Source organism: Brienomyrus brachyistius, chromosome 1 (genome assembly GCF_023856365.1).
Source record: "Brienomyrus brachyistius isolate T26 chromosome 1, BBRACH_0.4, whole genome shotgun sequence".
Lineage (NCBI taxonomy): Eukaryota > Metazoa > Chordata > Actinopteri > Osteoglossiformes > Mormyridae > Brienomyrus > Brienomyrus brachyistius.
This window is the reverse complement of record NC_064533.1, coordinates 54417671-54443582: the sequence shown is the minus strand read 5'-3', so window position 1 is coordinate 54443582 and position 25912 is coordinate 54417671. Positions and strand designations below refer to the sequence as shown.

Below are 25912 nucleotides of genomic sequence, written 5' to 3'. Positions count from 1 at the left end.
TGGTAAGGCATCGGTGCATTAGCTGTGAATACCTAATCAACAGTATGCAGATGTTTTCAAGGTCACGTCTCACTTTGGAACTATACTTTTATTAACACCGGTAATTAATTATTACAGCTGGCGTTTTGCTGACATAGAGAGACGCCGTGTTTGCAATATGTGTAGTGTAGGCAACGCTTTGTTTCTTTTTCATTTTTACTCCTTTTTACTTCCCTTTGTGACAGAAGTTTTGGTTTGTGAACGATGTGACATTGTGGGAGAGTTTTGGGCTTAAATTGTCATATCTATTGAAAATGGGTTAAATGTTACTTTTATGTTCATAAATGTTATTTCTGGATATAAGGGTCAGGGGCATCATTAGTCACACGAATATTTTTAGGGACACTGTATTAACAAAGGTTAATTACCTCAGCATTTAAAATGTTTGCTATGAACTTTTGTTAGTTGGGGATTTTTCTGCTATTTTCATGCAATCCTACTGGGAAATAATCTTTTATATAAGAGATTTATATAAAAGGGTGAAATGCTGCCTGCGGGTCATCACTCGCAACTGCAAGTGTAACCGGACACCGGGCTGAGCGGCACCGGCGAGCCCCTGGTCCTAGTCCCCTGTTCCCCGTGCACCGGTCCCAGTCCCCTCCTCCAGCGTGACATCACAGGGCTGCCGCCCTCCCCTTAAACGCAGACGGCCGAATACTCGCCGAGACTCGGTATCGCTGCTGTTCAGCTGGAGAGGATGCGATCCCCATAACCACGTCTGCCCCGGTGAGTGTCGCCGAATGGGACGTGAGGTCTGCGGGGCACTGCTGCGGGACCTTGTTAGCGGCGACTTCTTTATCCGGTAGAGGGGCTGTAATATAGCAGCGTGTGGGAAGTTCATGAACGATGCATTGACTGTAGGTGGGGAGGTGAGTAGGTGGACAGCACTGCCTTGCACTTAGGAGGAGGACGATCTGCTTTTTGCATGTAACCTACGGTTCATTGGACGACACCAAAAAAGTGGCTTTATCCCACGACTGCCATGAGGCTCGGTAACTTCCAACCATCAGCCGAAGCAGTCCGTCTGCGTTTGATCAGTACATGCCAGTAGTCTAATAAGCGGCTTGTCTCCTGTAACCGTATTTCTCTAATGGTGCGGTTATGCAGCCTATGCAGGCATATGAGTGATAGAAAGTTATAACTTATAGATATTACATATTTATATATACATAAACATAGTAAAATTGTGTCTGTATGTGATGTATCTATCGTGTATTTTACACATTATATAGCGGTACGTATTAATGTGCATTTGCATGTGAGAAGTTGCTCTCAGCCACGTTACGTGCGCCTCTCTGCTGTCCCTAATAATAAACTTCCTGCTTTTGGGATTTTAAATGAAAGCATGTAAACAAAGATCCCCTGCCGATTTAGAGATTATCGGACGACACGCCCCTATACCATTTACCCCCCCAAAAGCGCAATTTTATGCAAATCGTTTTTGAAATACGCACCTTCTGTTGCATCTACAGTTAAGGGTGATGTTATTCGAGATTATCTACCAACTGCTTTGCCAGTATGGTTTGTCTTACATTATTTCTACTAAACGGTGGTATTGTAATTGCTTGGTGTTTTATTTGTTTATTTTCAGTTTTAATTGCGTTCTATGCATGATATCACCAATGTAATAATGTTAGAGGTTCCAAAATCATTTTTTACAATTGCCTTCCTCACTGAAGAAGAAAACGGCCTAAATTGCTCCAGACACTACTTTTAATTCTATCTCAGGCATACTGTTACTACCTTTTACTATGCAGACACCATTGGATGAAACGTTACAGCCGAAGGAAATCACTTCGTGGAAGAAAATACATTTTTTATGTCCATACGGAGACCTGATTTTGCTCCCTGTTTTCGGAGTTATCAGCTTCTATACTTTCCATAGATGAGAGACGGAACAATGGCGACTAATCATAATACAATTTCTTTTCCACTTTGTTATGTACAGTAAGTAGATGTATGACTGACAAGCACATAGATATGCAGTGTAATAATTATCCATGATTGTTTTACATAGTGGTCTTAACCCTCATTTAATTGTAGCACCGTTATTGTTGACAATTTGTCCGTTGTTCTGGGAGATCATGTAAGACTGTGGCTTCCCGTTCAGTCGTCCTGCCCTCACGTTGGGGTTTATGCTAAGTACTGTAGCAGGGAGCTGCTTTCTCTGGCCATCAGTATCACTCTTCTAGCTACAGTACAGCAGTGGCTATCTGCGATCAGGGGGAGATTAGGGAAACAGCAGCGAGCAAACCGGCATACTTACACGCTGTCGCTATCGGCGTTTTTACTCTGCGGGTTACCTTAGCGTGATGGATAATGGGGGTGATGGTTTAATGGACGGGGCACTGAGTTATCACCCCACCTCAGAAACAGCTGGCTAGTCGTACGTATAATTTCATGGTTAGTGCAAACGGCGTGGTCTTATTGATTGACAGGGCGATTGTATTCCTTAGATATTGATTCGGCCACTGCAGTGTGGTGACTAAACTAAAACGCACAGAGAGGCACAATACAGTAACCGGTCTCCTTACTGGCCCCTCAAAGTGGCGGCCAAAAAACAGCTGTGTATATCAGCAATTGCCGGAGCATCCATTGCGGAAAGGAGATCGAAGAAGAGAAATGTCTTTTTGGGACAGATGAGCGAACTTCAAACCGCAACCGGTTTCCGGTCCGGTCTCCAGGGGGACCCCACCCAAAAAGTCACTTTGGGAAGCACCCTGCCTTCCGAGTGTAGTGGCTGTTTGTTGCCGACAGGGGACCCCTTATAAATGCGTGATCTTAGTGGTGGTAAACCCCACTGACAGGTTTGTCCGAAGTCCATATCCCTCATCTGTTCACCATACTCAGTGTGATTCCATAAATAGCTCTCTCATCTTTTCATCTATCTGTTTCTGTGTAACTATTTCTTTTTTGTGCATTTGTTTCCCATCCAAGTGGTTTTTGTCTTTTTTTTTTTTTTTTTTTTTTTGGGGGGGGGGGGGGGATAAACTCCTATGCTTTACTTTACATTAGAAATGTAGCCAGTTTCAGTGAGGACTTAATTTTCACCAGGACTGTTGGCCAGCCACAACATGTGCCTTCATTAAGCCATTTTTTCCCAGAGGGCTGACGTAATCATATAGCCTCAGTGTGTTATTTTTTTTCAACCATGCACCAGCACGTATCTGGTATTATTAAGGCTTTTTGTGCTGGTTAATCTGCATCGTTTCATGTGCAATGAAATGAACATTCACTCTGCTGGAGCTGCTTTCATTAGGACTTCCCGGCTTTATTGGAGATCGTAAGGTTGGCATTAACAACCATGAGTCAGTGTCGTCTGCCTCCTCTCTGTTTTCTGCCTTGTGGCCCCCACCCTGAATTTTCCGTGTTCACCTCACACTAGAAGGTAGATCTGCTTCTGAGTTGCTGTTCTGTTTGAGTGGGATGCTGGGGTGAAGTTTTGTGCTGGATTACTGGATGTTTCCACTATACGTGTTGAAGAAAAGCCCAGTAGTTAGGAATTTGATCCTGAAAATGTAATAAGGATGTCACAGTTCCCCCAGTCTCCCTTTTCTAAGTCTGACAATGCTAAACTTTTCCTTGCATTGTCTGAGCCTTGTTGGTGACGGATCTGTGTCTCCTGAACTAGATAACTATGCCATGATATTCTGTTTCCTTACCTCAATGTCAAATCTACTGGTAGAGGAGCCACCTGACCAAATGATCTGTCCCCGTGAATCCATGAAATTGCACAGCCTGTGAGCACTGGCGGCTGATGGCAGTGAATCCACACTGCACGCTGCTGTTTTTATGCAGTGCATCTCCGGATTTCCTATCCCCAGCTGTCCTATCCCCACACTACATGACTTTTAAAGTCGTCTGATTGCTGTACAGTTCACACTATACAACTTGTAGTCTTGTAATTGGTAGGCTTTAAGTCATTGTGTTTTACACACTACATGACTAATTAGTGACAGGTGGTCACACACTACAAGATCTTTCACCAGGAGGAATTGCTGATTAATCTGTCTGGTGTCCAAACTACGTTTAATCATGAAATCACACGCATGAATGGCACCTGAAAATCACAATTCTAGTGTAAACGTGCTACAAATTGTTACATGTGTCTTTAGTCACCCGGATAGATATTCAATACCAGTCAAAAGTTTGGACGCATCTTCTCATTCAGTGGTTTTTGGGATTGTTTTCTACATAGTAGATTAATATTGAAGACTTCAAAACGATGAAGTAACACATGTGGAATTATTCAGTAAATAAATAAGTGTTAAACAAACCAGAATATGTTTTATATTTTAGATTCTTCAGAGTAGCCACCTTTTGCGTTGATGACAGCCTTGCACACTCTTGTCATTCTCTCAGTCAGATTCATGAGGTATTGACCAGGAATGGTTTTCCAATAATCTTGAAGGAGTTCCCAGAGGTACTGAGTAAATGTTGGCTGCTATGCCTTTACTCTGCAGTCCAACTCATCCCAAACCAATCTCAGTTGGGTTTAGGTTGGGTGATTGTGGAGGCCAGGTCATCTGACGCAGCACTCCATCACTCTTCTTCTTAGTCAGATAGTCCCTACGTATCCTGAAGGTGTGTTTGAGGTCGTTGTCCTGTTAAAAAACAAATGCTGGTCCCACTAAGAGCAAATCAGATGAGATGGCATGTCGCTACAGAATGTTGTGGTAGCGGTGCTGGTTAAGTGTGCCTTGAATTTTGAATAAATCACCAAGTGTCACCAGTAAAGCACCCCCACACCATCACATCTCCTCCTCCATGCTTCATGGTGGGAACCACAGATGTAGGAATCATCCGCTCACCTTTTCTGTGTTTCATAAAGACATGACGGGTGGATCCAAACATCTCAAATTTGGACTCATAAGACCAAAGTACAGATTTCCACTGGTCCAGTGTCCATTCCTTGTGTTTATTGGCCCAAGAAAGTCTCTTCATCTTGTTGTTCTTCCTCAGTAGTGGTTTCTTTGCAGCGATTCGAGCATGAAAGCCAGCTTCATGCAGTCTATTCTGAATAGTTGATGTTGAGATGTGCCTGCTGCTTAAACACTGAACCATTTATGTGGGCTCTAATCTGAGGTGCTGTTAATGTGTGGTTTCTGAGGCTGGTAACTATAATGAACTTATCCTCTGCAGCAGCGGTAACTCTTGGTCTTCCTTTCCTGGGGCGGTCCTCATGAGATCCAGTTTCATTATAGTGTTTGATGGTTTTCACAACTGCACTTGAGGATACCTTCAAAGTTCTTGCAATTTTCTGGATTGACTGACCATCATCTCTTAAAGTAATGATGGACTGTCGTTTCTCTTTACTTAGTTGAGTGGTTCTTGCCATAATATGGAGCAGAACAGTAGTTGAATAGGACTATTCACTGTGTAGAACTGTCTACCAACCCTACCTCTACACAACACAACTGATGGTCTGAAACACATTAAGAAGGCAAGAAATTCCACAAATTAACTCTTGACAAGGTGCACTTGTTCATTGAAAACAATTCCTGGTCAATACCTCATGAATCTGACTGAGAGAATGGCAAGAATATGCAAGGCTGTCATCAACGCAAAAGGTGGCTACTCTGAAGAATCTAAAATATAAAACATATTCTGGTTGTTTAACACTTATTTGTGTAGTGCATAATTCCACGTGTGTTTCTTCATTGTTTTCAAGTATTCAATATTAATCCACTATCTAGAAAACAATAAAAACAAAGAAAAACCATTGAATGAGAATGTGTCCAAACTTTTGACTGACAGTGTATATACACACACACATATACAGACATACCCATACCTACCATTGAGGACACCAAGGTGAAGTCCTCGGTATTTTTTGCTTCCTCGTATCCTGTAGTCTCTCTCAGTGTCTAGCACTCTCATTGATTGTAGCCACAACACTTCTCACACCTACAGGATTTGGAGTCAACAACAGATATAGATATTTAGCCTGCTAGATATCTGGCGGGCATCTGCAATGCATCGGCGACTCCACTGGGTCGCATCTTTGAACAGTTCACACATAGCGAATTAGCGCCGATTTCCAGGGCAGATTGAACACTGAAAATTGGGGCTATAATCGTGTATCGTGAACTTGGCTTTACCTCCACTTGTAAAATCATTACCCTACGCAGTCCTTGGAAAAACCTTTACTGCATCTCTGAAGGTGTCTGTATATATATGCTAACCCTTCCTGTCAGTTGAGCACTGTCAGGCACTGCTGTGGAGGCTACTCAAGACCCTGAAGTTACTTTGAGACTGGCTAAAATTGTCTTTGTAGAGTGGTGTGGGGTTCAGCAGCTTAGGACTACCACTTCATTAAGGTTACCACTTCAAATCCCAGGGTCAATAGAGTTATATCACCATTGGACCCCTGAGCAAGGCCTTTAACCCCCAGTTGCTCCTTGAACTGTTTGACCCTGCATTCTGAATTGTACTTACTTCACTTAAATAAGCGCAGAACAGACTGGCTCGGGATAAGGTTGAGGGATCTGGACAAGGTCGTGATTCCACTGTAGAACACTGGCTAATTAAAAGACGTGAATGAAACAGGTGATCTTTGTGTATAAGGTGCTGGCCAGTACAACACCCTGGAGACCTCTCGAACCACGCCCAGATTACTGATTCCTGTTTACGGTCACGTTACAAGCAGATAAACAGGTTCGCTGGTAAAACAGAAAATATATAGCATTGGTTGTGCAAACGGGCATAGGATTTACCAGAAGTCGCTAGTCACACATGCGCCATGGTGTGAGTCTGTAACATTTCACACAATCTGCAGACTCTTCCCGTAAACGTCCCAGAGAACAAACGCAGGGTGGGGGTTCTGGCTGTTCCTCAGTGGGAAGGCATTTCCTCTCGCCTTCCCCAGAAGTGGTTTCTCTCCGGTAGGGATACGCCCTGTGCTCCCACCCCCCACATCCCATGGCCCATAACACTCATCATGCACAAGTCACTTTGGACAGGACTGGTGAAGAGAACCAAGCAACTGATGGCCAATGTCAGGACCTCGTGGCAGGTTTACATTATAGGCATGTTGGATAAAGGCAGTTGACCTGAATTAACATCAGTCACAGTCGTCTGATTAACTGCCCTGCCCCCGTACACACACATGCACACACCTCTTTAGCTAGAAAAATCCACAGTCATCAAAATTTGTGTACCAAATCTGCATAAACCCTGCTGCTGGCTGGTCTGTTAGGGTGTATTTTGTTATAACATGACCCCACACAACCCCCAATGCAGTTTTTCAGTATCCTTCTCCCCAGAACTGTCTGTTGTGGTCCTGAGGTGAGGAGAGTGGCCTTTTGTCTAGCTGGCAATGGTGTTTCACTATCTGAAGTTTATCAGCTCTTTCTGTGACCAGACTATCAAAAGAAATATGGAGTCATGAGAAGGATTGCTAAAGAGGTTATCCACATTCCCTTGTAAATTGAGAGGCATTCCCAAAATTCATGGAGTTTCTGGAAACAACCAGCAGAATGTGAAAGGAGTCTTAGCTGTAGGTTTGGATTCCTGGTCTTCAACGTGCCTGCTACTTTTAAGCTGATTCTGCAGGTCGTCATTTTTCAAACTGTGAGATTTGCTAAGTAGGGGAACATAGCCTCAAATTAGGACCCGTATCATCCCAGACAGAAATAGTCTAAAAGTTTGTCAGTCCGATACATTAATAGGCTTCCACGTACTCTACTGTCATATATATAAAAGTTTCTCACAAAGGTCTCTTAATGTGTTAACTTAAACATGTTCATGCAGGTATTGACATTTACTTTCATTATCTCACATTACAGTAGCTGGCTGGACAGTTAACATAATCAAACATATATATTTTATGTCTTGCATCTAAATTAGACCCTTCAGAGCTGAAAATTCTTGCCATTTTCAATGCTTCTGTGCATTAAGCTGCTAAATATTTATCACAGCAAAACAGGACCTATCCCCTTCACTGCGCAGAGCCTCAGCCACTTTTAGTCTAATTTGCTCGCTATCAGAACATCTGCTGCCGGACGGGAGCTTTCGGATGATTTATCCTTCAGTCTTTACAATCTCAGGCCTGGGAAGCAGCTCGCTGACTTTTTACATCCAGATATGATGTGCTATGGTCGCTGGTATAAGTAAGCGCTGAACACAAAGTGCATAGAAATGCCACACGTTAGCGTGCTTATCAGACTTCTGTTAGCGCATTCATGGGGCTGCTGCTATGTATCACTGGGGCTGATATTAGGCTGCTAATGGGGTTGACATTAGTGTGCTTATGGGGCTGATGTTAGCATACCCACAGAGGTAATGTTAGTGTGCTCACGAGCTGGATGTTAGCCTGCTCACAGGGCTGACATTAGCCTGTTCATGGGGCTAACGGTAGCATGCTCAGGAGGCTAACATTACTGTGCTTTCTGTGCTGACATTAGCGTGCTCATGGGACTAACATTAGCATGTTTATGGGGCTGACCTTAGCTTGTTCACTAGGCTGACGACGTGCTCACCAAGCGGCCGTTAGTATGCTCATGGGGCTGAAGTTAGCATGCTCACAAGGCTAATGTTAGGTGCTGTCAGGGCTGAAATTAGTGCACTCATGCGGTTGAAATGGGTAGATCATGTGAGCCTGGAGATGCAATAAGGTTTACAGGAAAAGCTTTTCATGGGATTTTTGATGCGAATGCTCTCTCTCTTTCCTCCCAACTGCTAATCCAAACACCATGTGTATTGAAGAGGCAGTAACAGACTTCCTGGTCTGGTGCTGTGCAAACTTTATGAACAATGTCGGGCAACTCTGTTTGTTCTGCTGGCCAGTTCAGATCTTGCGTGCTGTTCCAGTCAAGCTGGAATGACTCTATTGCCCTCAATGTTCACGGACGTGTTTGTTTTTGGTTCTAGTGCTACGTGTCTTCCTTACATAACCCCACACAGAGGACAGGAAGTTTCTCCTTGAAGGAAACACAATGTATTAATATTTTGCCCCACCAATAATAAAAAACCATTTCCAGAATAGACCCAGGGGATGTCAAACACCCACAGGCCACATGCAAAAGGGAGAGACAGGAGGCTTGCACCACGTTTCATGTCATGCAGCTTGTTGCCCTTTTCCCTGGGAAGCCAGATTGTAATTATCTGGTTATGGTTATGGCCTGGGGACTTCTCAGCTGGACTCTGCTGGTTCTGCCTCCTGTGTGGCCCCCACCCTCGCCAGGCCTGGACCCAGAGAGACTAGGAGAGAGTGCTAATTAACAGATGTGCTTTCACCGTACGCTTACTGTGACGCACATGCGTGTGATGAGACAAAATGTGAAATCTGATAGATTGTTGTCTGTCTCCCTGTCTGCTTGTCTGTCTGTCTGTTTGTCTGCCTAACTGCTTGTCTGTCTGCCTGTGCTTCTTAATGCACATGCACATTAAAACATTCATTTGCATTAGTGTGTGCTGCATGTGTGTTTTAGTGTGTGTGTGTGTGTGTGTGTGTTACATTGTGAGGACCAAGTGTTTCCTACAATGTGATAAAAGCCTGGTTTATTTGACATTGTGGGGACCACTTTTCAGGTCCCCACAAATATCTGTGAATGAAATCAAAATGACATCTTTTGAGGTCCCCATTTGGATAACCTCAGTTTTATAAAAATCTGTGAATGCAATCAAAAAAGTAAAAATGCCAAAAGTCTTGTATTTGGGTTGGTTAATTACAGTATGGGTAGAGGTTAAGGGTGTCATGATTGTGGTAGGGTTTTTCCCATAGAAATGAATGGACAGTCCCCATTTAGATAGGTACACCAACATGTGTGTGTGTGTGTGTGTGTGTGTGTGTGTGTGTGTGTGTGTGTGTGTGAGTGACCTTTTGTCTGTCAGACACGTTTCTCCTTGCAAGGTCACAGCCATGGATTTAGCTAAGGTAGCCTGAGGGTATTAGGTCAGGTTCGAGCCGAGAAGCCTATTAACAGCAATGTGACAATATAATTAACTGCTGTGGCCCACTGGGTGGTGTGGGGTGCATGCACCAATGAGATATCATTCATCTTTAAGACCGACTGTCAGAGTCCACCTGAACCTCCCCACCCCCCATCCTCACGCATCATTTTTAATTACCCCGGGTTTAATCAGTATGCGTTTGGTTAATGTGGTAGTAGAGGGTCTGTGACTTTTCCCGGCGAGGTCAGGTTGTACAGCGCTGCACCCTGATTTATCTGCCCCAGGCAGACAGCGGGCACTCCTCTGCTAATAAGTCACGTGACTAATGACGTCTGTCCCCTCCATAAATCAAGCGTGGTTCTGTTTTGTGCTGGTGGAGGAGGGTCACGCCGTTGTTTCTGTTTTACCTTGCATCACCTGTTTGCAGAGTGGCAGAGCTGAAGTCTGTTAGTCATCTGTTTCTGCCATTGTTCCCATGTTTATTATTCACTAATTATGTTGTCGTTTCACAGCTTGCATCGTTCTAAGCACAGTACACATGAGTATACGGGTACAACAGCATGGCCAGTCCCAGGGAGTGAGGAGGGGGACATTTTATCACGGTGGAATGCCTGTCCTCCTGGGGGCTGACACACCAGCCTATGTGTGTCTGTGTGACAGGTTTTTACAGTGATAATGATTTGACAGGGGAAGATGGTGGCGCAGGAGGTAGTGCTATCGTTCGGCAACTGGAGGGTTGCAGGTTCGAGTCCTGGTTCCTCCTGACCCCATCAAAGTGTCCTTGAGTAAGACACTGAACCCCAAATTGCTCCCGGTGAGCTGGTTGGCACCTTGTATGGCAGCCTCCACCACTGGTGTGTGAATGGATGGGTGAATTTGAGGCATAAATTGTAAAGCGCTTTGAGTACTCGTAGGAGTAGAAAAGCGCTATATAAATGCAGTCCATTTACCATGATAAGATCCCTGTGAATAGAGGCTTTGCTGCTCCTATGATGCAGGCTGTCACTGCGGATTTAATTGGCTGATTGACTCAGTCTATACAGTTTGGTGCAAGGATGAAAAAACGTGCGACGTAATTAATGTCGCAGGTGAGCTGCGGCTCTCAAAGGCTGCAAATGTGTTTCTGAGCGTTATCTGCGCTGGCCATGCAGTACCTGCAGCATGGCTAGGAAGGGAGGGGGGGCACTTTGAAGTTTCAGCTGCGTAATCTTCACTTCTGCGCATTTCTTAGAAGGTCCTGGTGCCTCCTGCCCGTGGTGAAGGAAAGTGGTGATGCTGCACATGGACTCTTGGGTGGTTGGTCTGCATGGACAGCCACACCTCTGTTAAACTTCCTGCGTCCAGTATGCCACGGACGCTCAGAGATGCATTCCGATGATGCGTTCTGTGTTCAGTATTGCTCAGATGTTCAGAGGAGTGTTACAGTGACAGACACTATCTTCAGTATCAGTCAGATTTTCAGAGCTGCATTACAGTGACACACTCTGTGTTAGTATCAGTCAGGTGTTACACACAAGCTGTGTTACACTGACACATTGTCGGTTCAATGTCAGCTTCAGTGTCAAAGTGAATAGCCCACCGTTCTGTTATACCCCCCTGGCCCCCAGGGTATTTTGTGAGCACATTAGTAACATTTGTGGACTTCATCTCCAGAGCCCTCAGTCTAATTCAACCTATTCATTCTGCCCATAATTTATCCCAAGCACAGCGGACAGCCGCCAGTCCTGCTTTCAGAGGTCTTTTTCTGCTCCACTGACTGTTCAGTCTGTAGATCAATATGATTCGACAGCATCAAATTCTGCGGCAGACTTGTTCATTTGTCTGAATTTTTTCTTTTCTCTTCTGCAGGCTGACGCCATTTAGAACATTCCCACTATCTAACGTACCGGGCTGCATCTGGTTTTTGGGTCATTTCAGTTCTTCTGAAATCCCTGAGCTTTATTCTTTAGCAAATACATCAGTCGACTACATATTTCAAAATAATGGCCCTGTCATTGTGCCCTGGGATACGACACCCCTTTACGTCCTCATCATCAAAACATGTACCTGCGGGGCACCAGCTATGCCCTCAGTATCAGTAATAAACATCTGAAGGGTTCAACTTGCTGAACCCCACCGCAATGAAATGCATATCTTCAAAGGCCCACGGGCCATAATACAAGCAGGGGGGGAGGATCTGTGAGGAAATTGAGCTGAAATTTCTGTTTTTGAAGTGCTTAGAGACGGCGATATTACTTGAGATCAGCTGCCATTTAAGGCAGACATGAATCTACTGCTTCTGTTACGTAAGGGCATTTTTCCTGGATGGAAAATGTGATTGTCAGCACACAAGAAAACTACTTCTGATCGGGGCTTCGCTCACAGATGAGCAGTCGTCTGTGTCTGTGACGTAAAAGCAGAACATCCCTGTTTCTGGGTCTCATTAAAGTGGAGAGAGGGAGAAGGTGTGAGATCAGTTTCAGCCTCGGCTCACCACACCATCCCACACAGTATGCCCTTCTGTGAGGTGCTTACCTCTGGATCGCTGCCTTCTTGATCTGCTGGAAGACCCCATCATTCATGCCAGTTCTGCTCCTCTGTAATCTGTAATAACAGTGATTATGCACAATCTGCTAGTTGTCAGAAGTAGTACAAATACCTGTGATAGTGCTGACACGCGTGGGCGGTAATCACCTTTGACTCAGCTCCACCCTCTTCAGATTACTGCCTGTCAAAGCTGTTTATCCGTAAGACTGACATGGACTGATTTTCAGCTTTCGAAACTGTCATTCATCAGCATTTTTGTTTTTTTGCAATGAAATATGTCTAATTGCAGTTTCCTTCCAAAGAACAGTCCCAGCTTCAAGTCCTCCCCTGACTGACATATTACACATATTCAGGCACCTGTGAAGATTTATTTGCCATGATTTATTTTTTAATTCTCTGGCAAATTTTTTTCTTTCCACAGGTTCAAATGCGGTGGTACTGTAAATACAGGGATGCCTGCAATATAAATGTTACTAAAGAATATCTCTGGGACTTATGGCCATTAAAATATTTAAGGAATTGTGGGCATAATTTTCTTTTTTCATTTGGCAAAGCAGGATGAGGATGTCATGACCATCAAATCCAACCCTCAGCCATTTTCATGTTTCTTATGCATCCTTACAGTTATATAATTACCTCCGCTAGGACCTAGGGAGTGTCATTAACAGGGATCTGCCCTCTTTCAGAGCAGCAACAGAAACAAGGTGGAGGCCTTCCGCCCTGAGTCAGAGAGTTTTGCAAGTAACGGCCTCTGTCTCTCTAGCCCCTGGCATCGACCATTCCGGCAGGAAAATCAAGTCACAACATGCCATTATTTTCCACAGAAAAAATTTGCGTTCCCAAGCTGTAACCGTAAACGTTATGGCTGAATCCTCTCCTTTGTTCCCCATATTTCAGTAAAAAACAGTATTAGTATCTGTCACACTGAACATAAATATTTGAAAAGTGCCTGAAGCAAATGGGGGTTGGGGGCCTTGCTCAGGGGCCCAGTAGCAAAATCATAGTGCCAACCCTGAGATTTGAACCCATGACCTTTTGATCATAAGCAAAGTATCTTAAAATGTTGAGCCACACAGCACCCCTATTTATAACCTGGAGGAGGTGTGGTATTGGACTGACTGATCATTCTGGTATTTTAATGATGACAGATTGCTTTTTTATGTGGTTTATTAATGCCCCAATAGGGACGAGGTCAAAGCTGGCATCTGCAGTGACAGGTGAAAAGAAACAGGAGCAGGACAAGACATGCGGCTCGTACCGCATGCCATCCGCACTGGGTCGACACATTTCCCATCAATAAGAGTCGCGGTTTCGGGCAGTGCAGACCTTAATCATCTTTGTAATTAGTTAGTGCAGTGTCTCTTGGAGTCACAAGCTGGTGTCGCATTCCTGTCCGGAGTCTGAGCTCCCTCCCTCCCGACTGCTTTCAGGAAGAATGGAAGACTCCAAATGACAGATTCCCACCGTCGTTGGAAAGGACCTAAAAGAGTAGATAACTACCATGGCTGCCCACCGAATCCGAGTGACAAACAACAGCAATGCACTGCCTCGGTGCAAATCCGAGGGCACGCTTATGGAATTCAGCGAAGGAGTGTCCGAGGCCAGCCTCACAGATGTTAAAGGTCAGGTTCTTCTTTTACTGATGTTGTGCTAAGTGTGCCTTCTGTCATGCTTTTATTCTGAAACAATATAAGCAATGCAGGGATGCTTGATATTTCTGTGGCACTTTCTATAATAATATATGCTCAGCATTAATTCATTGCATTTGTGTCTTTGCAGTGCCTTCACCCAGTGCCTTAAGACTGGAGACTTCAACCTCCCTTGGGAATGCAAAGGAAGTCATTGCCATTAAAGATTACTGTCCCTCCAACTTCACCACGCTGAAGTTTTCTAAGGGTGACCATCTCTTTGTCCTGGACACATCAGGTGGAGAATGGTGGTACGCCCACAATAACAAAGAGATGGGCTACATCCCTGCAGCCTATGTGAAGCCAATCACCTGCAGGAACTCGATCCTAAGTGATAGTGGGACAGTCAGTAACCTTGGGGACTGCTTAGAAGAGGGTGCCCAAGAGCTGGACCTCCTCGGTGACTGGAATGGAGTCCTAAAGCACTGCTCACCCTGCAACAGCAATCCCTTTGTCCCCCGTTCCTCTACTAATCCCTTCTTCTCTGGGCCTCCACAAGGTACTCTGGACCAGAATTGCAATAGGAGGGCTGTACATAGCACTGTGGATCTACTGTTCTTTGACACTCCCTCCAACCCCAACGCCAGCAACGGCAGTGCCCTTAATGGCACCTTTGACTTAACATCTGTGAACCCCAACCCAGATATCACACAGAATTTTCGCAGGGGAAACCCCTTCTTCAGGAGCAAGCGGTCCTACAGCCTTTCTGAGCTCTCCATCCTCCAGGCCCAGGCAAGTTCCCCAGGTTCCTCCTCTGGTTTTTTCACTGGTTTAAAATCTCCGACCCCAGAGCAGTTTCAAAGTAGGGAGGACTTTAGGACTGCATGGCTTAACCACAGAAAGTTGGCCCGGTCGTGTCATGACCTTGATTCCCTTGGCCAAAATCCTGGCTGGGGACAGACGCAGCCTGTAGAGACTAACATTGTGTGTAGACTGGACAGCTCTGGAGGCGCCGTGCAGCTGCCTGACACCAGCATCAGCATTCACGTCCCAGAGGGACATGTACCCCCTGGAGAAACCCAGCAGATATCATTGAAAGCCTTGCTTGATCCTCCACTGGAACTCAACACCGACAGGTGCTCCACGGTCAGCCCTGTAGTGGAGATGAAGCTGAGCAACATGGAGATAAAGACTTCCGTCACCTTGGAAATGAAGGTATCCGTCGTAGTGAAGAAGGAGAGCCGGCAGGCAGCTGAGATCACATGTGTTCGTAGCGACTGCAAGGAAGGACCATATGTGCCCATTGAAGAGGCCTACATGTATGGGGACACAGTCCAGGTTCTGCTTGATAATCTTGAGCCTTGCATGTATGTGGCTGTAGTTGCACAAGCTAAAAACCTTGCCATCAACTCAACGGTCTGGGACCATGTTGTGAAGAAGGTCACCTTGGGCGTCTATGGGCCCAAGCATATCCACCCCTCTTTCAAGACCGTAGTTGCTATCTTTGGGCATGACTGTGCCCCGAAGACGCTGTTGGTAAGTGAGGTGGGGAGGCAGGCCCATTCTGCACCCCCTGTAGCTCTGCAACTATGGGGGAAGCACCAATTCGTATTGGCCAGGCCACAAGATCTGCAAGTCGGCGTTTACTCAAACATGTCAAACTATGATGTCAAGGCTAATGAGCAGGTTCAGATTGTCAGGGGCTTCCAGGTGAAGCTGGGCAAGGTGAGCCGTCTTGTTTACATGATCACGTCTCGTAATGCCGACGACATCTCAGACTTCACACTGAGAATCCAGGTGAAGGACATCCAGGACTGCATCCTGGCTCAGTTCTGTGTGCAGACGCCACAGGCCCCTCCCAAAACCGGGACACGAGCATCAGGTCAGAGAAGGTTTCTAAAGAAGAAAGAAGTGGGAAAGATCCTTCTGTCTCCTCTGGCCATCACTACCAAATACCCAATCTTTCAAGATCGCCTTGTTACCAACTTGAAGTTTGGAAAATTGATCAAAACCGTGGTTAGACAAACCAAGAACCCATATCTCTTGGAATATAAAAAGGGGGACATGATTGCACTTCTTAGTGAGGAGAAAATTAAGCTAAAGGGGCACCTGTGGACCAAAGAGTGGTATATTGGGTATTACCAAGGCAGAACAGGACTTGTTCATGCTAAAAATGTTCTGATTGTGGGCAAGATCAAGCCCATTTATTTGACTGGGCCAGACCTCACCACTGCCATTCTGTTAGATCAGATCTTAAGGCCCTGTAAGTTCCTCACCTACATCTATGCCTCGGTGAGGACCATACTGATGGAGAACATTGGGAACTGGAGGGTCTTCGCTGACTTACTGGGCTACAATAACCTGCCTTTGACGTACTTCAGCCGGAATGATCTGAACAGTGAGCCGGAGAAGGTCGCCTGTGTCCTGGAGAGGTTCAAGGAGGACTGCAACAATTCGGAAGGGAAGGAGAGAAAGTCCTTCCAGAAGGAGCTCATGACTGTGAGTGCTGTAATTGGTGGCTGTGTTGGCATGATTGCCTCCCTCTTAGCTTAGCTTGGCCCCTTATCTGCTTAGTGGTAGCGTAAAGCTACGCTCTAAAGCACTAATGCTGGGGACTGCAGTAAATAACCAGGCAAAGGAAGTCTGTGGATGCCGTGGAGCATGGTAACTCATATTGGCAGAATCGCCACCCTGTAAATCACTCAGTGAACAGGGTGTGTGTGCATGCTGCATGCTTAAATCATGCTGCTGCTTCTGCAAGAGTTTTATATGTGCTCCTTCATCGCAAGTAAATCCTTGAGAAGGAAAACAATGGACACATTTTGGGATAGCAAGGCCCAGCGGCCGACTTCACAGACACACCGGCATGCCAGGCAATCCTCGGCAAGGCAACATGAGCCGTAATCGCCAGCCATGTTACCTGTGGTGCAGCTTCCCTGAATTAAGTGTGACTGAAGAGAACACTGTAAACAAATGCAGTGCTGTGCGGGCCCTGCTTGCACACCATGTCATGAGGAGGTTATACGTGAGGGATCTCATATGGAGGCAGCTGGGAAATGCCTTGTTTTCACAAGTGGGCATTTCCATGTTAAGGGCGGGTTTCTGATCTGTGGTTTGCCTTGCGCAAGATTACCCTGATCCGTGTGCGGTCACCTTTTTTTTCATGGAGATCCAAAGATGGAATGCTTGCCTCCAGTTTTTATATTCCTCTTCCACTCACTCCCTCTTTCTCTGATCTCTCTCCTTAGCTTTCTTCCCCATACATTTCTTGCTTACAGGCCGTTTCCTCGTATTAAAAGTTATAAAAGCTATAACTAATATGTGGCCATAAAGACATGGATAACAGATTTAAAGGGTCCCAGTGCTGAAAATAAACAGATTAAATGCAGAGCTTATAGCCATTGTTATTCTGAATTACACAGTATTTCACTCAGTAAGTGCCAGACAGAATATAGTGCAGCGTATACTTGTAGAAGTACATTTTATTTTTCTTCAAGATTGGGAACATCTTGCTCTTTGCCTGACCTAAGCTTATAATCATTAGGCAAGAAAATAAAGACTGTTTTTGTTGATCTGTCATGTTTATGGTGTATTTAAAGACCCCCAGTTGGTCTGCTATCACTTTCCAGACACCATATTGTGTTTGACATATTCATTACCAACACCATGTTGTCCCCAAGCCAAAGCGGGAGTTTGTGGTAGGAAATAGATTTTCTTAAATGGTGATTTTTCAGAATGGAAATGTCGCTGATTCAGACTCTTTGTTTATGTCATTATTCGGTCATCTGCAGTGGGCGGATTCAAGTGTGTTTCCTCATATGTGTTTCATTTTATATGATGAACAAATACCATTGAGTATATATAACCTGCTTTTCAAGAGCAGAGATGCTGGTGTTTTTTCGTGGTAGAGAGAGAAAAAGCCTGAAAACATTTCACTCTGCCAATGAGATTTAGGATTCACACTGAAAATTGTAACGGACTCCTCACTGAAAAGCATATTCTTTAAGTTTGAGTAAATCATCAGTGAAACAGTGTAGGTTGAACAGTGATCTCACTGGTTTGTCTGTTGTGTAGCCTTGATGGTGAACCTAAATGTTTAACTGCTTATTTGTGCAGTCGCCTGCTGTAGTATGATGAACCCCTGCAGGATGGCCCCCCTCCTGATTTGCTCCCTGACCTGTCATTAGGCAATATCTGCCAGGCTAATTTTGGAAGTGAGAGATGGAGTTCAGGGACCCCGGGGAGTCCTCCAAAGCAGACATTAATATTCATGCACCTTTGGCAGCAGAAAGAGAAATAATTGACAATAAATATGAATCAAAGGAAAGATAGAGTCATCCACTTCTCAAATGAAACTCTCTTTCGCACAAGCTGAAGCCACGTAGATGCACGTGGAGGGTCTGGATGCCCCCTTTTCTGGTCCTTCAGAGGGGCAGGAACAAGTACTCTTATCAGGTATGATTCCCAAACCTTGGCCAGTTATCCCCTCTGCAGAAACAATGAAAATCTAAATGGAACATGCCATGAAAAACACCAGGAGATTCTGCTACTATGGGTGTCAGGTGGATCCAGGACAATCCATGTGATGTATTGTCCCTCCCAGCTCTGCCCCGAGGCCCCGTGTTCCTGTCATGACTCTCCATGTGAGATTTTCCCCATTTGTATGGTGGTAATAAACATGCCGAAAGCTCCCAGCGATTTTTAGCTTCAGACGCTTCAGTTCTGCTAACAGACCAGCAGACCAACGTACCATGGGTCATTCACTCAGGTTACCCTGGAATCATGGTATATCGAAAGATTTTAACAGCTCTGGGCCATAAGTAGCTTCACCTCCGGCCTGTGTACAGATCCTCCGAGGCTTCCATGTGCTTCGAGCTTTAGAGGCGTACATTCCCTCTGCTTTCATTAACATACGTTTAGACAGCTGCAGTAGAAACAATGCTCAACATTTTGTGAGGGAAGCGTGCAGTGCCTCACAGTAAGAGAGCTGGAGAGAATCCAGCCAGGACCCAAGGAAAGCATGAGGAACTAAGGAAGACAAACCGCAGGAATCACAACCACATAAGCGTTCTGGCTCTAGTGCTTGAGGTCTCATTTTGTCAGTGTAATTGTTAAGAAATCAATAGATTTAAACTACTACTGTGAAGTTTGGCTTTTCTTGGAGGCTTCCGGAATGTTCTCTAGGAATCATGTTTATGATAGAACAATAAGTGTGTTTCATGGACCATCTGTGTTTTCGAAGCCTTAGGAGATTGCTGGTCAATGAGTATGTTGATGCTGCCGCTAATGCATGTGTGACTGGCTGTGCTTCATTAATTTTAATATCCCACTTTGTTATTAACCAAAAGCCACTGTGTAGCAATGCAAGTTTCAAGCTTCATGAATACTAGGCTTTGGAAATCAGGTTGTAGCCCATAAAGACTTTGAAGGCTCACACACTTTGTATTTTTGGGTGAGAGCAAGCAGACAAAACTTTACGAGACCATTAGGCGTGTTAACCAGCATTTTCGCTTCACGTCCTGGTCTGTCTTTGTTTATACACATTATAGGTTTTTCTGCAAATAACCTAAAATGACCCCCCTGAATTCTCCTTCCCCAATTTTCTGCTGTGAATGCATAGAGCAACCCCCCCCCCCCTACCCAACCCTCTCTTTCTTGCTCCCCTTTGATGCTGCAGACTCTGCATGTTTCAGCCTCGACCTGGGGGGGCTGAGGGGGGTGGGAGCAGATGTGAACAGCCGCACTGGGGCTCCAGCGTGGGGGGGTGGGAGCTCTGTCTGAACTGTACTAAAACCAACCCCCTCATCCATCAGTGATGCAGGAGGACTGGACATCGGACGCAGGGTCCACAAGGACCTTGGGAGCATTTTAAAAGGACAAATTATATCAGATTCAGACAGTCAGCTTATTTTAGTCATAGGTGCCATTCTTTGAGGAGAGCAGGGACTCATTGATGCTTTAAGATAAGTGTTCACTGCGGCCCTTCCTGCTTTTCTACTCTAGAAAATGTATTTCTGAAGTCACTGCTCTGGGTATCAAGCAGGCAGACTCTGCCCTGCAGTATCAGTGTCAGTGAACAGACACAGAAGCAGCGAACTTAGTGAAGGAAGCTTCTCAGGCCTTGGGAGACAGGCTGTGTTTGTATAAGTTCTGATTTACTGTAACTGCAATGTCTCCATGATGCGAGGCGTGGGCACATAGGGATATGCACTGTCTGTCTTTGGAATGTATGTGATTCTCAGCTTTTATGATGTTTCCGGTTTATTTTACATCTTTCCCTCCATCTTCCATCTGTTTATCCAGTACAGGCGTCTGGAGACGTTCTGCACATGAGTGTGCATCCATATGTGAATATGACTGAGTGTACGAAATGTGTGTGTGTCTGTGTGTGTGTGTAAACATTTGTGCATTCATCTGCAGTGGTGTGACAGTGACTTCCCCAGCTCCTCGATGCTCCAGCTGGACTCGGGCGGACTTTCCGGAAAGGCTAGCTCAGCACGCGGAGCTCATTAGAGAGCGCAGAGCTTGATGCATTCACGCAGAGCCAAAGCACTTTGTTCAGCTCCAAGGCAAACTGCCGGACCCAGATTACTCAGCTTTAGTCTCTATGCACACATAAACAAGGACTCCCAAAAAAGCAAGTTCCGGAAAAGTTTACAGAACAAACAAAAGGACAATATGGCATTAAGAAGTCAAAGGTTTAGTTATTGCTTATGGTGACTAATAAGATGACCCTTAAATCATGTTGCACACATGGTTTTCTTCTGGATGATATTCTACGTCCCCGAGTTAGGCGTCCTCGATTATATCCGCTCAGAATACACTTTTGAGGGACAAGCCACTTCCATACGCTGGCTGAATGTCTAACAGGACCTGGGGATGGATTTGGAAGAACATGGGGCTGAAGGAACAGGAAGGAGTACTTGGTTCCATGGTTAATCATTAGCTTTAGCTGATAAATTGTTCTGTTATTAAAATGATGTTGATTATTATTATTATTATTAGTCTGTGGCTAAGCCAGCATTTATACCTTGTGTGTGTAGTTCAGTTTTAAAAGAAATAGCTGCTCAGGGCTGCTGTCCCACTGGGACACCCAACAAGCATTCTGCAGGGCAGCCTGCAAAACAGCAGGCACTATCCTCAGGCCCCCAAGATAGCTGCTTCTGTCCTGTGAAGGAGAGCAGGGCCTTGCCTCAACTCCAGAACAGAAAATATTATGGGCTTTGAAATATCACATGTCTTGCTGGCCAGTGGGCTCGGCAGAGTGATCGTTCACCTGATAGAAAATAGTTCTAAAGAAATAGAAAAGCCCCACAGCAACATGTGGGGAGAAGCTGGGTGAGGCTGGGAGCTGCTCGTGTCCCTGCCTTCGCTGGTCCCATGCGGGTTATAACAGCTCTGGCCATCCATCCTTCCACTCTATTTCTGGCTGACAAAGAGCAAGGGGCCATTATGACAATTATGTGTTATTATGCACATCTGCAATTTGCTCTTTGTTTATACGCAGGCCATCTTTCCCCGGCCCTCTGTTCCTGCATTCTGGTCTCTCTCTCTCTCTCTCTCTCTCTGGAGGAGCTGCAGGCAAGAGCCACCCGCCAGCATGGAAGCAGGGACAGCGTTGTTGTATCTGGTGCACCACCCAAAAAAGTCATTCTCAGATGTTTCAAAAACATAATAAATAGCTGGTGAGTAGAGTCAGATCATCATAGCTAACTACCTAGCTAGCAGAATATCTCCTAAATAAGGAAGGCATTTAAATTATGTTTAGTGTAGTGACTATTTGTGGCCAAAAGGGGGCCCCTATGGTTTGAGCGGTGGTAAACACTGCTACTTCTGGAGGTCGTGGGTTGTGAGGGTGGAGGCACCGGAAGACATTGATCATGTGACAGTCTCCTTGTGGAGCTCAGTCTCAGGCTTCTTTTGAACGCAAAACTCTTTCGTCACAAACACCCGCCCCAATTTCTCTGAACCATACTAATATAAAATTATGTTGGAACCATAAGCAGAATAGGGCATGGGGTTATTAGCATAAATTAGTTCTGCAATTATTATTGATGCACTTGGCTAGCATAATAATTACAGTAGACGTATTCCATAAGACGTATTATACATATTTGCCACAAAGGAACACAAACAGGCAACAGTTTTTGGGAACCTATCCTACTTGGGTCTTCAGCTGTACAGGTTCGGCCTGCTGCTCAGCAGGGTGTTTCTGTGTGTCTGTGTTTTTGTAATAATTACATTGTGGGGACCAGATTTCCCCTTAATGTGAAAAAAGCCTATAACTTTTTACCTTTTGGGGACATTTTTTGCCCATATAAATGAATGGAATGAAGTCCCAATGAAATTACGAATATGTGAACTGTGCCAGTGTGTGTGTTACCAACCTGTGAGTCTTGCTCCTGCTGCTATGTAAATATTCAGCATTCTTCAGTAGTTACCTGAGATCTAATGGGTTTCACACTAAGCCCTCCTGCAGCAGGCAGACAGATGAAACACAGACTAAGGCCCCAGATGTGAAAGCTCCCACATTAGGAGATGAAACATACTGTTTTTCTAGCAAAATGGAGAATCCATTCTGTCTCGTGCATATAGATGACTGACGCTTGTGTCGCTGGATGACCGCAGTGATGCAGTGAGGTCTGCGCTCTGAGTGATGGCCAGTCTGTGTGCAGAGCACCTGTGCTGTCCACCATCAGCATACCAAATGCGAGGGGCACATATCCGGAGCTGGATGGAATCAAAACCCCTATTTAATGATGCCTTAGATCTGCTGGAATGCCGCCACCCCCCGGATCGTGAGCTGAAAGGCTCAGTCAGGCCCTACTTGTTTGTATAGACATCTGTTGGGGGGGCTAGCAGGCAAGGACCTGAGACCAGAGATTTTCCTGTACCGGGACCTGGGAATACTTTCTCCAGACAGGGATGCTTTGCCAGAAAGGCCTCCAGAACCGTCGCTAAAAGTAGCAGTAGGATGTTTATCTCTAGTCCTTAAGTACAGAGATCTGAAATAAACATGGGTTTGATTCCCGAAAGGCCGGCTCACCACAGACCATAAACAGGTCTTTGCTGGGACCGCCTGACATCTCTGTAATGGATGTCCCGCGTAGGGGTGAGGGTTTTCCGGCATTCCATACATTCCGGAACGTATCGGTGGATAGGGACGGGTGGGGAATGGGGTTGGAGGCAGGGGGTGGGCAAGGAGCCCTCTGACCTCGCCGTGTTTACTCCCAACCTTAACCACACTCAAGGTCTGCCTGGATGCCAGCATGCTCTTACTGTGCTGCAGGGAATGCTACAGGACACAGGATGCTCATATGTTACAGGACACAAGATCCGTATGTGTTACAGGACACAGGATGCTCATCTGTTACAGGACACAAGATGCTTATGTGTTACAGGACACAGGACGCTCATATGTTACAGGACACAAGATGCTTATGTGTTACAGGACACAGGATGCTCATATGTTACAGGACACAAGATGATTATGTGTTACAGGACACAGGATGCTCATATGTTACAGGACACAAGATGCTTATGTGTTACAGGACACAGGATGCTCATATGTTACAGGACACAAGATGCTTATGTGTTACAGGACATGGGAAGCTCATATGTTACAGGACACAAGATGCTTATGTGTTACAGGACACAGGATGCTCATATGTTACAGGACACAAGATGATTATGTGTTACAGGACACAGGATGCTCATATGTTACAGGACACAAGATGTTTATGTGTTACAGGACACGGGAAGCTCATATGTTACAGGACACAAGATGCTTATGTGTTACAGGACACAGGATGCTCATATGTTACAGGACACAAGATGATTATGTGTTACAGGACACAGGATGCTCATATGTTACAGGACACAAGATGCTTATGTGTTACAGGACACAGGACGCTCATATGTTACAGGACACAAGATGCTTATGTGTTACAGGACACAGGATGCTCATATATTACAGGACACAAGACATTCATACAGTTAGAGGAGACGGACACTCATAGGTTACAGGACATGAGATGCTAATATGTTACAGGACACAAGACGTTAATATGTTACAGGACACAAGATGCCTATGTGTTACAGAACATGGGAAGCTCATATGTTACAGGACACTGGACCCTCCTGGTACAGGGCAGAAGACACTGATATATTACAGGACACAAGACATTCATACAGTTAGAGGACACGGGACACTCATAGGTTACAGGACATGAGATGCTAATATGTTACAGGACACAAGATGCTCATATATTACAGGACACTCATATGTTGAACCAGTTGTCCCCCACATTTACACAGCTGAGAGTGTTTCTGTTGAGGGTACAACAGCTTAACCCAGTACTATTTTTCACCTGGTCATCGATCTCTGCTTCCTGCTGTCCCAGTGTGCAGGGGATGTATGTTTGGGCGTGTGTGCTTGCGGCTTACTCTGCACTGGCCCCCATCCTGCTCGTCTCTCTGCATATCCTTGACTGAGATGAGCTCCGTTGTCCCAGCTACACTGGTGCTTTCTTTCCAGCGACAGAGGCATCTCTGTGGGCTTTACAGATGGTGCCCCAGGCCACTGACAGTGATGAGTGGGGGGTAGCAGATACATTAACCAGGCTGACCTTGGCACATGATTCTCTTGCCTTCTGCTGAAGACGTGAGAGAAGCGCACACATTCTTGCAGTAAAAATCATTCCAGCCTGCGAAGGCAGAATACCTTCCTGTCCTGGGACTACCCATTCTAGCTGATGATGATTCAGAATGTAGTATCATTAGCATGACTAGCTGGCCTGACAGTGATGTTTCGGGTGCCTGCCCCTCGTCGCCCCTCCCCCCACAGGCCCTGCTGAAGATGGACTGCCAGGGGCTGGTGGCCCGCCTTGTCATGGACTTTGCGTTGCTGACCACGGCAGTGGAGGTAGCAGGCCGTTGGCGGGAGCTAGCTGAGAGGCTGTCCCGTGTGTCCCGGCAGCAGATGGATGCCTACGAGGCCCACCACCGCGACAAGAACGGCGAGCTGGACAGCGAGGTGAGCCATGCCCCGTGTCATGCTGGGATATCCTAACAGCCCAGCCTTACTGATAAATGATGGCTGCTCTCTATCACTTATTAAAACATGAAATAAATCATAATTGTGTAAGATGGATATGGGTAGGCATGAGCTTATGAGGAACAGAACGTCACACGGTCAAGGTCTCCACACTGCTCACCAGCTTCTCCACCACCCTCCCCTTCCCACCACCCCCCTTTCTTTCCTCCCCACCCCCCTAGGCCATGTGGAAGCCAGCCTATGACTTCCTGGTGACGTGGGCAGCCCAGATCGGCGACAGCTACAGAGACGTTCTGCAAGAGCTACACCTTGGCCTCGACAAAATGAAGAACCCCATCACCAAGCGCTGGAAGCACCTGACCGGCACGCTTATCCTAGTCAACAGTCTGGACATGCTTCGGAGCTCCGCCTTCAGCCCCACCCCTCACACAGACTTTGCGATCTGATGCCCCTCTCCACCCTGCCACCCTGCTGTTTTAGCCCTGCCCCTAACCCTACCTCTGTGCCAGTCTATCCAATCCTCATGTGCCATTTCTTGCTGATCTGTCTGTGCTTCTCAGTATTTTTTTCTAAGAGCATTTTTTATTGTTATTGTCCTTCACAGTATATATTTTTTTACTCCTATGAAAGAAGCTGGAGCAGTTTTGTAGAAACACTTTGGCATCTGTATAAACAAAGGACTGTATTATGCTTCATTTAGCCTGGTCACATGTCCGATGAGGTTTAAGAAACGTATATTTATAAGCATTAAAATGTTTGATGACAATGA

The 25912-nt window shown here is 45.6% G+C and overlaps 1 protein-coding gene across 2 annotated transcripts; it reads left to right on the top strand.

Moving 5' to 3' along the window:
• Positions 1-637: 637 nt before the first annotated feature.
• LOC125722344 (SH3 domain-binding protein 4-like) lies at positions 638-25912 on the top strand. Of its 2 annotated transcripts, none has more exons than XM_048998499.1 (5): positions 638-765; positions 13890-14081; positions 14239-16586; positions 24934-25122; positions 25365-25912. In XM_048998499.1, exons 2-5 carry the CDS (start codon positions 13961-13963, stop codon positions 25587-25589), a joined length of 2883 nt encoding a protein of 960 aa, XP_048854456.1. In that variant the 5' UTR covers positions 638-765; positions 13890-13960; the 3' UTR covers positions 25590-25912. The 2 variants fall into 2 exon arrangements, with proteins under 2 accessions (XP_048854456.1, XP_048854491.1); XM_048998534.1 differs by lacking the exon at positions 638-765 and adding an exon at positions 1254-1986.